A 12,016-nucleotide genomic window follows, 5' to 3' on the forward strand; every position below is an offset into this window, starting at 1 on the left:
AAAAAAGAAATGTTTTTAATATCAGATTCTTGGCGCTAATGCAGTGAAATAGTCATGCTTTTTCAACCCCGGGAGCCAGGGTTATGTTGAATTACAAAAGATCAGAGCAAGTGGTAGGGACTTGGTCATGGATGTATTTACCACGCAAATGCCACTATGTAAATTGGCCTCATTGGCTGTATCTACAAAGACCATGACTTGACTATGTGGCAGTCCTTCCAGGGTATTGACAGCACTGTGGGAGTGAGGAGTGCAGTTCTGTCCTGCAGCACTGCCCCTCCCCTCCCTCATTATTAATGTGTACTGGGAGAGCTGTCTGTGGGAAGTTTCCACAGTGCCTCCCGTACTCTGCAGGGCTAATTAGACCTTCACTGTCATGAGCACCAAAAATGAAATATTAAAACTAAAGAGAGCATGCAAATTAGAAATGCCAATCTAAATCTCTCCCTAGGTGGAGAGGGAATGTATTCTTTTCTCTAGAGTAATCTCTTCCCAGAACTGCATCAGAACAGATGTGTAGTACGGGGTGTTTGTGGAGAGATGTCAGCATGTTTTGAGTGACAGTGCGGCTGTTTTTCAACTTGTCACTGTCTCTCTCTGCATGCTCCCAACTGAATGCAGGGCTTGGATGCAGACAGCCTCCGTGTAGAACCGCTGGGTGAGGATAGCAATGGCGCCCTCTATTGGTATTTCTATGGCACACGTATGTACAAAGAAGAGCCAATGCCCGGGAAATCAAATGGAGAGCTGGCTTCAGACAGGTAACAACAGCTTCTAAGTTTTCCTAATTTCCACACACGTCGGGCAAAAAAAGAGGGAGAAGCGAGCAGGGCAAGTGGAAAGGAATGGACTATGCAGCAACAAATCTCAGTTCAGTAAACTCTGTTTGGCTTCTGCTGTTGCTGGGAAGGTGACAGTGGCCTGCCAGATACACCAGTAACTAAAGCTGATGCAAGGCAACTAAATCCACGCATTGCCTTCATGGCACTACAAACATTGGCCAGTAGATAGGTACATTCCTCTGCTACTACCACCACATGCCAAGTTATCTGTCCTTTGGAGTAACCCTGCTGCGGGGAGTCCAACCGCCCTCCCTCCACCCTCCTTCCCCCGCCCACTTGGCTGCTGTATTTAATCCCTGCCTTAGTTGGGCCCATAGCAGCTGTTCTTTGCCTCTCCTCCCCTGCCAGCCACAGTTCCTTTCTTCTGTAGATACTTTCTGACCTTTCTTTGTGTTCCAGGGGAAGTGGTGCCCAGACAAATACCCCAAATGTTCCTGGGAAAACAGGCAAGAGACGAGGGCGACCCCCAAAACGGAAAAAACTGCTGGAGGAGAATCTGCTGAGGTAAGGAAAAAGGTGTTCCTGGAATGGCTCTGCAAAATACTTTCATCTAAGGAGGAAAGTTGGCTGGTCTTTCTCGGCATTGATAGTGCTGATATACCTTTTCCGGCCTTCCACTGATATTGAAAATCTCCCCCCGTGCCCCAGTTGTGTTTTTCATTTTGGGAGTCGAAAGATAATTCTCTTTGCACCCATATCCCCTGAAGCCCTGATCTCAGCTCATCTTGCACAGACAGGCTTGGTTATCAGTTGGGTGAGGACTCTAAGGAAAAGCAGGTGCTACAGAAGTAATGTGGATAAAACAGTGGATGCTGTTCTGACCACTAAGTCTCTACTGCTCCATTTGATCTACATGATACTAGGGGGTACATTGCAGCTAGAGAGAATCTATTTAGATGCTATTTTAAGTCCTGCTTACTTAAAATCATTACAGATCTCCTGGCACTATTCAGAAGAGTAAGGATGCCATCCTGGTCAAATTCCAGTTTGGCCAGTTCCATAATTTTTCTTGAAGTTTCATGTTAATAGGATATTTCTCACTTCCTGTATAAAATTTGTATGCTGTGCATTAAACAGCTGTTGCATTCCTCCCCAGAAGTGGCTGCAATTCAATGGCTGATGAAATAGTTTGTGTATGTTTTTACCTGTGTGTATAAATTGCCTTCTTCTTTATAGGGAAAAGGCTGAAGAGAACTCGCTCGTGCATGAGACACAGATGAAAAATGGTAAAGACGTTTTGGGAGGGTGGAAGGAATATGATCTGCAATTGCAATTTTAAAACCATCCAAAGTTGAGAGAGACAAGATTCCCCGGGAAGGAGGAGGGCCTCGATAGTGAGAGGCTCTCTGGAAGCAGTGCCTTGTGTCTTTAGCTTGGTTGGTTCTGATTGTATTTGGCACAAGCAGTTAAAAGAAGTGGTCTAACTTATTCCCAGGAGCCTAGACAGCTAAATGTTTCCTGTATTGCAATGCGCTATTTTGGGATGAAGAGTGACTAATGAATTAGGTTATTGTCAGGGAGGCCTGAGTTTGGAATAAGCTTGGGAAGGAACTCTTCTCTACTCACTCACTAAGATCAGTAGAAATGGACGATGTATGGACAGATACTCTCCTGAGAAGGGGTGAGCACAGGCTATGTGGAAACACATCCTGTTTGTGATAGGTGCATTTTGCCCTCTCTGTGAAAGGGAGAGAGGCATGAAGGTGGGTAGCACTGTAGGAGAACAATGGAGCCTTCTTGCCTATCTCCCATCTAGTGTCAGGTGGTATACATGATCAGTACGATGTAAAGCACAAATTAGGGAAACCAGGAATTAGGGAAATCTGTATTCCAGGTCCTTCCTCAGGAGGCCTTGACCCACAAGTAGTTAATAATAGGAGAGGAGAAATGCCAACATAATGTGTTAGTTTCTCCAAAGGGCCTGGGTGGGAGACTCATTTCTCACACATGAGAATCTGCTGGTCTGGGTATTTGTTATGGGTTAGCCCTTCCCACTCCACCAAGATGGAGGCAAGTCTGGTTTGGTTTCTTCTACCCCTTTTTCAGAGTTCAGCTTTCCTCTGGACTGCTGCAATTCCATCCTCAGCCTTCAAGAGAGAACTTCGAAAGCTGAAACCCCACATAAATAGAAATGTGGTAGGTTCATAGGATGGATGTTTTCTACTGGTTTGTTTAGTTTCAGCTTTAAAAGTGATCTCCTGAGTCAAAGTGCTGTGCTGCAGCAGTCCAGCAGGGGGAGTCAGAGCAGCTGTAACCCATGAGTAGTGTCCAGACCTAGCTGATACCCTCCATTGTGAGAAATAAATTACAGCCAAGGAGATCAGTCCTCCCTTTTCCTCCTTGACCTTTCCTCCCAGGAGCTGCTGGATAGTCGTGATTGTGGTTTTAGGGTGGATTAAGGTAATGGCATTTCATCCAAAATATTCCAAGTGCTGCCATCATTTTTACTTCCCATCCCAGCGTACAGTGCTCTGGAGTGTGTATTACTTGCGCTAGGGGTCATGTTAATGCTCTTGAGAGAGCTTTGAGTGAAGCCATAGCTATGCAGGTCTTCCTGTTACGTACACGAACGATTCTTCTTGCTTTTTCCTAGACCATGAACTATGTCTCCTAGGGGTGTGTACACAGACAAGGTCTGTCTGTCTTCCCTGGTTCAGGAAGAGAGGGCATGGGTCAAAGGGAAGCCATCAACAATACTTATTGCAGAGAGAATATCCCTGTATGTTCTTGCAGGGTCCCAGGGGCCAGGCCGTGGGACATGGTGGCTGCTGTGTCAGACAGAAGAGGAGTGGAGGCAGGTCACAGAGAGCTTCAGAGAGAGAACCTCCCTAAGAGAACGGCAGCTCTACAAACTCCTGAGTGAAGACTTCCTGCCTGAGATTTGCAACATGATTGCCCAGAAGGTGGGTGTGAGCGCATAAGGGTGTGGAGGTGACAGCCTGCTTATTCTCTGTATAGTGACTGCTTTTGAGTGCTGAGATGCAGGACAGCTGGGAGAGGGCTAACTCCGTACAGCAATGGAACGCCCCTGGGAATAGGGAAGGATGTCTTAGCTCCTGCAGCAGAGACACTTAGGGATCCCGTACTGCTCAAAGTGCTTTCTAGGGACCATGTAAACAGGAGCTATTAAGCTTTGTGTACAGGAAGAAGGAATTTTGGTGATGGAGTGGTGGCTAGAGGTGGGTAGCTGGACTCTGAAGAGTGCTGTCCATCAGATAACTATCTTGAGGTGGGACAAATTTGGAGTCTGAACTTCCTGAGAACATCTCTCTGAACTCAACTCCATAGCCATTCTGAGCTTTTGAGAGGTCTGTATGATGCTTCCCTTATAAAGCTCATAGTAGCTGCCTGGTCACTTCTAATACAAAAATTCCCCTACCAACATTAGTGGTGTGTTCCAATCCATGTCTTTCTTCTCTTCCCTTCTTCCACCTCCACTCCAGGAGAAGCGGTTGCAGCGCACGGAATTTTCGCCCAGGTGGATGTCTGACCATCAGCCCATCAAGCCAATTCAGCAGGAGGTGAGAGTGTAGTAGTCACAAGCAAGTATCTCTCAGGGAGAAAATAACCCAAATCATAGCTATTTAATGGAGAGGAAAACTTAAAGCATTAATGCTGAAAGAGCTTGGTAGCAGCCATCCAATTAAACACAAATATGCAATGGCCCCAAAAGAAGCCAAAAGAAGCACCAAATTATGAATCAGTGGAGTACCAGCCTTTCTCTCTAAATCGGAGGCAGCTGCACTCGCAGGTGTGTGTTCACTTGCAGGAACTTCACTACCATGGAAATACAAATTGGAGGCTGTTTGAAGAAAATCTAAAGAGGACCTGAGGCTAGAGGGATTGATTTACAAAGGGAAATTACAGAAGTGAAATTGTACAGCTTAACAAAGGTAAAAACTTGAGGTTATGTATACCTGACGAGGAGGAAATAGCAAAGGCGGAGATGAATTCTTTGAGGTACACAAGGGGTAATGAGGAGAAATAAGATGAAACAGGAAGAGAAAAATTAGGTTATTGGTTCTAGGAAAACTCAGACTCAGATCTATTGGGCCATGGAATAATCTCCTAGTGGAGGTAGCAAAAACCCATTACTTGGATCTTTTAAATTAAACTGGACAAAACACTGGAAAACATCCTGAGGGGAACCTCCCACGTGAGTCAGGGAGAAAGACAGAATGGGTGTTTTTCGTCTCTTCCATCTCTAATGACTGTTCTAAAAGGGAAGAGCAGAAGGGGTGCTGCATGATTCCCCTAGTTAAACACATTAGAAGTACAGACAGTCCCCGGGTTACGTACAAGATAGGGACTGTAGGTTTGTTCTTAAGTTGAATCTGTATGTAAGTCGGAACTGGCGTCCAGATTCAGCCGCTGCTGAAACTGATCAGTTTCAACAGCGGCTGAATCTGGACGCCAGTTCTGACTTACATACAAATTCAACTTAAGAACCCCAGGCTCCACGGCTTTGCTCGGCTTTGCTCCCCATCCCCCTGGTCTGCAGACCAGGGGGACGGGGAGCAAAGCAGAGCAAAGCCGCGGAGCACGCGGGCAGACCAGGGGGACGGGGGGACGCAGGCAGACCAGGGGGACGGGGAGCAAAGCAGAGCAAAGCCGCGGAGCACGCGGGCAGCTGACAGCCCAGACGTGTCTGGGCTGTCCGCTGCCCGCGTCTTCCGCCGCTTTGCTTCCTCTCCCTGGTCTGCTGGAGACCAGGGAGAGGGAGGGCCCCGTTCGTAACTGCGGATCCGACATAAGTCGGATCCGCGTAACTCGGGGACTGCCTGTAGTTGAATAAATGCAGGGAAGAGCCATTCCTTGTGTTACCTATAGGCGCGCATGCAGAAGGTGATGATGTACTAATGCTGTCAGTGAGTCCAGGGACATTCTCCCGTGCTACACAGAAGCTTACTGTCCGTGAAGGGAGAGGGCACATTCATACACAGGCAGAAAAAATCTGAACATGGGGGGAGAGAAACACCAGGAGCCCGAATGGCTGCTATTTGGTACCGTGGGTGCAGAGGGCTATTAATTGTTGCCTGTGTGCCAGCCCATTGATTCCAGTGGTCTCAGGGCCATCCCTGCACTGCTTTCTTACTGTGCTTTGGAGCTGGGTGTGCCAGCAGTTGCTGTGTTAGGAAGTCTCGGGGCATTTCTATTTACTGGGAGGGGGAGTCTGTTAGCTGCCCAGCATGACATTGCAGTCACATGGGAGACAGGAAAAGTGCCGGAATGTCTGGTAACCTGTTTGCTAAAGGCAGGGTAGAGGCTGCATTGGTAAGATTCAGGCACAAAACCTTATTCCAGCACAGCGTGGCGTTGTGTATGTGGCCCCTTCCTTCTAGCCCCAAGCGCTGGATACAGCTTAAATCTGAGCTGTCACTGCTTCTGACCCTTCTGGGGATTTCTCAACAGGTGGTTCAGATTAACTCCTCATTAAAAACCTTCTGAGCAGCACCCTCATTAAGGAGAAACTGCAGAAATCCTGGCAGAGAACATTCAGGGGATGAGGAGCTGTGCACGAGCTGGAGAGAGGGCTGAGTATCCTGAGGTGGCCCATTTCAGAAGTCAACCTGACAGCCTAGACATGGGGGAATCGGTGATGCTCTGTCTCGCAGTGCCTGCGATAGGCGGGAAGGGGGTGGTTACATCAGAACTCCAGAAATTGCGTTTGTTTTATGTCAGTTATGGAAAAACTGGATTTAAAAAAAAAATCCAGCTACTGGTTCAGAAAGCTTGTTCTGAGCTGGCATTTCCTGTTCCAACAGGAGTGCAAGGAGATGCCTTCCAACACACAACCAGGCTGCCTGCTTGGGCGTCTGGGACCTTGATTTCCAAGATGGGCATCCATAGCTCTTGCCGACTTCATTGAAAGTTGCACGTGCTCAGCCCCTCTGAAACTCAAGCCACACTCCATCTAGAACATCTTGGCCCAGTGAGACTGGCAGAGCCACTGGGAACCAATGTTTTTTGGTGGGGGCTGTATGTTGGAATCACAGAGCTCATTGTGTTGGGTTGGTGAACTCCCTGTTTTCCTCTTAACTCACACCAGATTAGCACCAGATCTGCATTGGGGGCAGGGAGGGGACCAGTAGTATCTTTAAAACAGTTGTATGCTCTGTAAACACTGTCTTCTGTCCAGTGGAGATACCCTGTGGCGTAGTGCACTTGGACTGGCTCTAAAAATGGTCTTTTGAGCGCTGCAGGCTGGATGTTTTGCCAACACCTCCCTAGGACGCATTTATATGCAAGACCATAACTGTTGTGCATATAAATGTGGAGACTGGGAGAAGGGAGGTTCATATTAATAGCTTAGCATCTGCAGAAATGGTGCCCGGTGAGGCACACAGACCGGCTTGGATTCACTGCCATGTGAATAAAAACTCTGGCTGACACATCATAAATAAAATCTGCTATGGACTTGCCGCTGGTGGCTGGTCTCCCTTTTGTCTTCTTGTCTTTGTACATATTAGCATGCTAATGACATTAGCACATAACTAACCTGGGAGAAGGCTTGAACCCCAGTGAGAGTACAGACAGGCAAGGAGACTGAGAATCTAAAACTATGGGGCCCAGTCGTGTGTATGCTTATGCATGTGAACAGCTTGACTCACATAAGTAACCCTATTGACTTCAGTGGGACTACTTATACCTCTGCATTTACATAGGCTCCTGTTTAAAGGATTGGGCCTCTGGTCAGATCATAAAGCCAAGGAGACCTGCCAGTGACAGTAGATTAGGGAGGCGGTCGTGTTTTGATATGGGAGCTAAGAACGTCAGTGCAGTTCTGAACCTCCTACACAGGGGCATCGTCCCATGGAACAAGAAAGTGACGCTCCCTCTCTCTGCTGCTCTGTTGTGACTGCACCTGGAGTACTGGGTTCTGTTGTGGACATCCTGTGGGGATGTAGACCCAGTGGAGGGGATTCTGGAAAAAGTGGCTACAGTGACTGAGGGCTGGAAGGGTTGACTTATAAGGAAATATTAAATAAAAAAACCCACAACTAAATGTGTATAGTTTGGTTATATGCCTGATTAAGAACATACATGCTGGAGTGTCATTGAAAAGGGAAAGAATTTAAGGGGTACGAGAGTGCCACTAAGAGAAAAAAATAATTTTAGATTGACTAGTAAGAGAGATCGGCTAATAGTGGGATGTATAAACCCAGGGAATAGCTTTGCTTGGAAAATGACAGGAGCGTTGTTGATTGTGATATTACAACTGGGCAAAGATCTTGCCCTGCAGGAAGAATCCTGTAGTGATTGGGGAAATGAACTAGATCATGTACCAGCTCTAGTTGTGGTGATTCTGTGCTAATTCCCCTAAGGCAGTGGGTCTGGTAGGATGAATTGGGTACTCTAGTCCTTTGGGGATTCCGAAACAAACCACTCCATGGATACGGGAAGGCCCAAAGGGTTCATTGCATTCTGGTCAGAACAGAACAGGTGTTTTTTTTCCCTCTCTGTCTGCATGTTAACGTGGGATATGCTGGTAATGCTGTAAAGCACCCCAGGGCCCTGTGTGAACACCTACCTCTCTGTAACTGTGGTATGAGTCTACTGGTAGGTAGCATGGGCTGAAGAATAATTCCCACTGGAGACAGTGGGGGTTGATCCACCCAGGAGCACTGCCGCAGAACATTGCTAAATAGCATTTCAGGAAAGAAAAGAAAATGCGGAGGCACTTACAATATGGCTGGTTTCACTGTACAATCTTTCAAGCCATTTATCAAAGCACCCGCAGGTCCTATTTCCAGGCAGGTGAAAAGGTAAAGCAATAGTGATTGAGGTGCAGGGCTTTTTCTGGGGATTAATGGTGGGCAAGGAAAAGTTGATGGCCTGAGGGCCAGCTGAAGGACCCTAGGTGATCATTAATCTTCAGGAAATGCCTTATACCTAAGTGATTGTTGCTGTTTATACCCTGAGAATGGAGGTGTTGAGCCTATGGGCATATGGGTTATTTCCAAGTGTGATAGTTTCCCTTGGTATGTTCAGGGCATCTGTGCTTTGTAGAACTGTCAGTGGGATGGGAATGTTGATGGATGATCCAAGCATTCAGCTTATAATGAAATCAAGCACATAAAAGTTTTTCCCCTGATGCCTTCCCCTCGGTGCCATATGTGTGCATGGCACTTCACAGACTAATAAGAGGCTGTGGTACCTGCTCTGTGGAATTTACAGTCTGACTGGCTCGTACACTCACATAATTACAACATGCCAGAGATCAAGAGGGAAGGAACTGGAAGAGAGGATAAGAACTGTACACAATGGAAGGGGAATGCAGCTCATAGCTTCTTTGGCAGAGAGATTGTGTGTATTTGTGTTTCCCTCACTTGCTGTGCTTGCATTTTTAAGTCTCCTTCAAAGTCAGTCTGTGGCTGATTGGATATGTATCAGCCAGTGCCACCTTGTTGTCTGTGACTCTTACAATTTCATACATGGCCTTTTGTCCCAGGCAACCCCAAGTGTACTCAGCAGGATGGAGAAGCAAAGGCGCAGAGAGGAAGAGGAAGAGCGCCAAATCCTCCTGGCAGTGCAGAAGAAGGAGCAGGAACAGCTGCTAAAGGAGGAGAGGAAGAGGGAGATGGAGGAGAAGGTCAAAGCAGTGGAAGGTACCTGTCATTTTGTGTGACATGGAGGTGGGGACACTGAAAGGGCCCCGATGGGTTGTTAAACTTTATTTGAGAGAGATCTTTGGTGTTCCTCCCCCACCACAGATTCCTTCACATACTTGCAAGATGGAAACAGTGATTGTGTTACCTCAGAAGTGGGTTTGACATTCTCTGGCCTCTGCTTATTTGGCCCCACCTGTATTCCCTTTTCCTTGCCCTTCTCTCTCCTTGTCCTCTTGTACCCCCTCCAACTGTGTCTTCCTCCTACTACTCTGGCTTCATCACCTCCCATAATTCTTCCTCCCTACTGTTATGCTCCACATGCAGTTCTCTGGTTGTCTTCTGTCTCCCCTCTCGGTGCTTGTGAGGCTCACAACCTGCCCAGTTGGGTTTTCACTGCCTCCCGGCTGCATTCGTTCCATTCTGCCTGAAGCACGTAGACCAAAACGCTACAAGTGGGACAGCCTGGCACCATCCCTTTTGGAGGTTTTTCCTCAGAAACATACCTTTGGAGACAGGAATGGTGCCCATGGTGTCAGTGGCAGGGAGGTTGTTCAGAGACATTCATTCTCAGGGGTTTTTTTTCTCTTTATCTCCCTCAATTGTTGACAAACTCTAATGTAGCAGTAGATTTGCTTTAGTGTTTGGCACTTCTGGAACCCTGCTCATCTTTTACTATCTTCACTCCCTGTCTCTTTGGCCCTCTAAGAACAATTGGAAAAGAGGTGTGAAGGCTGCCCTCTCATAAGGCAGTGGTTCTCAATCTTGCCAGGCTACAGGTTGAAACTCTCTGTTCCGGCAACATCTATGGTTCAGCATGATTTTAGTTAGCTGGATGTCCACTGATCGTGGGTGTTGCCAAGTTTCCCACGGTCCTATAAAATTTGTCTACACCCATCCGGTCCTGGCTCTCAGTGTGTCCTGTGTATCTTTATGTACATAAATGTGTTCTAAGAGCCCAGTAAACAGTGGCAGTGTTGGTAATGCTGCTAGACAATATTGACCTCCCGCAGTAGAGCAAATTCTCTGGTTTGGCACCAGTCAGGTCCCAAGGGCGTTGTGCTTGTATCCCTTTCTGGGATCTGATTTGTCTTGTGCACTCCCAAGTTTCACCTTCCTTAAAAACATGCTTACAGAATCAAACGTAAAAATAGAAAAGTAGCCCAGCATGCACAGTTGCTGGAAAATGGCTTATTTTCTCCTTTTCAGTGTCATGCTTGAATCTGTTTTTCTCTTGTGAGCCTTGTCGGAAGCCCAAGCCCCAGGCAGTGGGGTTGAAGCATGCAACTTAGCTTTGTGGGGCCCACTGTGGCCTGGGGTCTGGGCAGTTGCCCTGCTTGCCACACTCCTAAAGCTGTCCCATGACCCCTCTGGGGATCACAACCCCCAGGTTGAGAAACACTGATCTAGATGAGTTGACTACCCCCGGGAAGGCCTCAGCGTACCCCCAGGAGTACCCTTGGCTGAGAGATGCTGTCACGGGACAGGCCTGAGGTACAGAGGCTATAGGAGGCAAATACATCAGAATCTTGTCGTCTTCTACCCTTCTCTGGGTGTTAACTAAGCTTACACCAAACCAGTGCACTTCCCAGTCTGAAACAAAACACCTGGGTAACCAATGTCTGATTGCAGACCAGGGGCAGCCTTCAAGTCCTTCCTGCCATCCCTGCTACTAACCTCTTAAACCTCAGCAATACAGCTGGTCCTCATAGGCCATTATAATGTCTGCAGTCTCTCTGAGCTACTCAAAAAGTCCCAGACTGGTAAGTTAAGTGAGAATTTGTCTGTCTGGAAACAGGATAGCAACAGTAACACTGCAAAGCAACTTGTGTTAGGGTGGAAAGGCAAGTGTGGAGCTCTTGTCTTCTCTGTTTCCCTGCTGCTTCTGTAACCGCCACGGGGTGGATTCAAACCTGGGATTTCTGGATCTTAGTGTAGGAGCTCAAAGCCAGCTGGCTCGAGAGCTCCTTTGTTCTTATCTCTCACTGTAAGTGGTCTAAGTGCCACTACATGGGACAGTGAACCACACTAGGTGTGTGGGTTACACTGCCCTTTCTAGAGGGGTGACAGCATTTACTGGGTACAGCCCTTGGCTGTCAGACCCAACAGCCTCCTGAAACTGGCTGCTGAGCAGCCTCCTTTGTTTTTGTGCATGGTGTTCCTGATAAGAGGTAAGAGGGTCAAGCAGGTTTCTTTCTGTCCATGGCAGAACGAGCCAGGAGGCGGAAACTCCGGGAAGAACGGGCTTGGCTTCTGGCCCAGGGGAAGGAGCTTCCCCCAGAACTTTCCCATTTGGATCCCAGTTCTCCTACCAGAGAGGAAAGGAAAACCAAGGATCTGTGAGTACATAGCAGTGTGCACAGGATGCACGTGCATTTGTAGGCTTTCAGGATAGGGGGTAGGAGGAATATAGCCATTGTTAAAAGTAAATAAAGAGGGGTAATAGGGAGAGAGAGGAAGGGGATTGAGGAGGGAGAAATGTCTGAGGGGCACAGAGTGTGGTGTATGCAAAATGGTATCTGCTTGAATGAGAGTGCCTAGTGAGGCTGCGTGTGTGGGTTCTGC

The 12,016-nt window shown here is 47.6% G+C and overlaps 1 protein-coding gene across 3 annotated transcripts in view; it reads left to right on the plus strand.

The window, feature by feature from the left end:
• CECR2 (CECR2 histone acetyl-lysine reader) overlaps window positions 1–12,016 on the plus strand; it is a 152,876-nt gene that overhangs the window by 119,360 nt on the left and 21,500 nt on the right. For all 3 annotated transcript variants that reach the window (XM_075896768.1, XM_075896771.1, XM_075896773.1), the window contains 7 exons: window positions 622–761; window positions 1,242–1,346; window positions 2,019–2,068; window positions 3,576–3,745; window positions 4,286–4,363; window positions 9,295–9,451; window positions 11,661–11,790. In XM_075896768.1, the coding sequence (XP_075752883.1) occupies window positions 622–761; window positions 1,242–1,346; window positions 2,019–2,068; window positions 3,576–3,745; window positions 4,286–4,363; window positions 9,295–9,451; window positions 11,661–11,790 (830 nt within the window). The remainder of the gene's footprint in view (window positions 1–621; window positions 762–1,241; window positions 1,347–2,018; window positions 2,069–3,575; window positions 3,746–4,285; window positions 4,364–9,294; window positions 9,452–11,660; window positions 11,791–12,016) is intronic.

The sequence above is a fragment of the Pelodiscus sinensis genome, chromosome 1 (assembly GCF_049634645.1).
Source record: "Pelodiscus sinensis isolate JC-2024 chromosome 1, ASM4963464v1, whole genome shotgun sequence".
Lineage (NCBI taxonomy): Eukaryota > Metazoa > Chordata > Testudines > Trionychidae > Pelodiscus > Pelodiscus sinensis.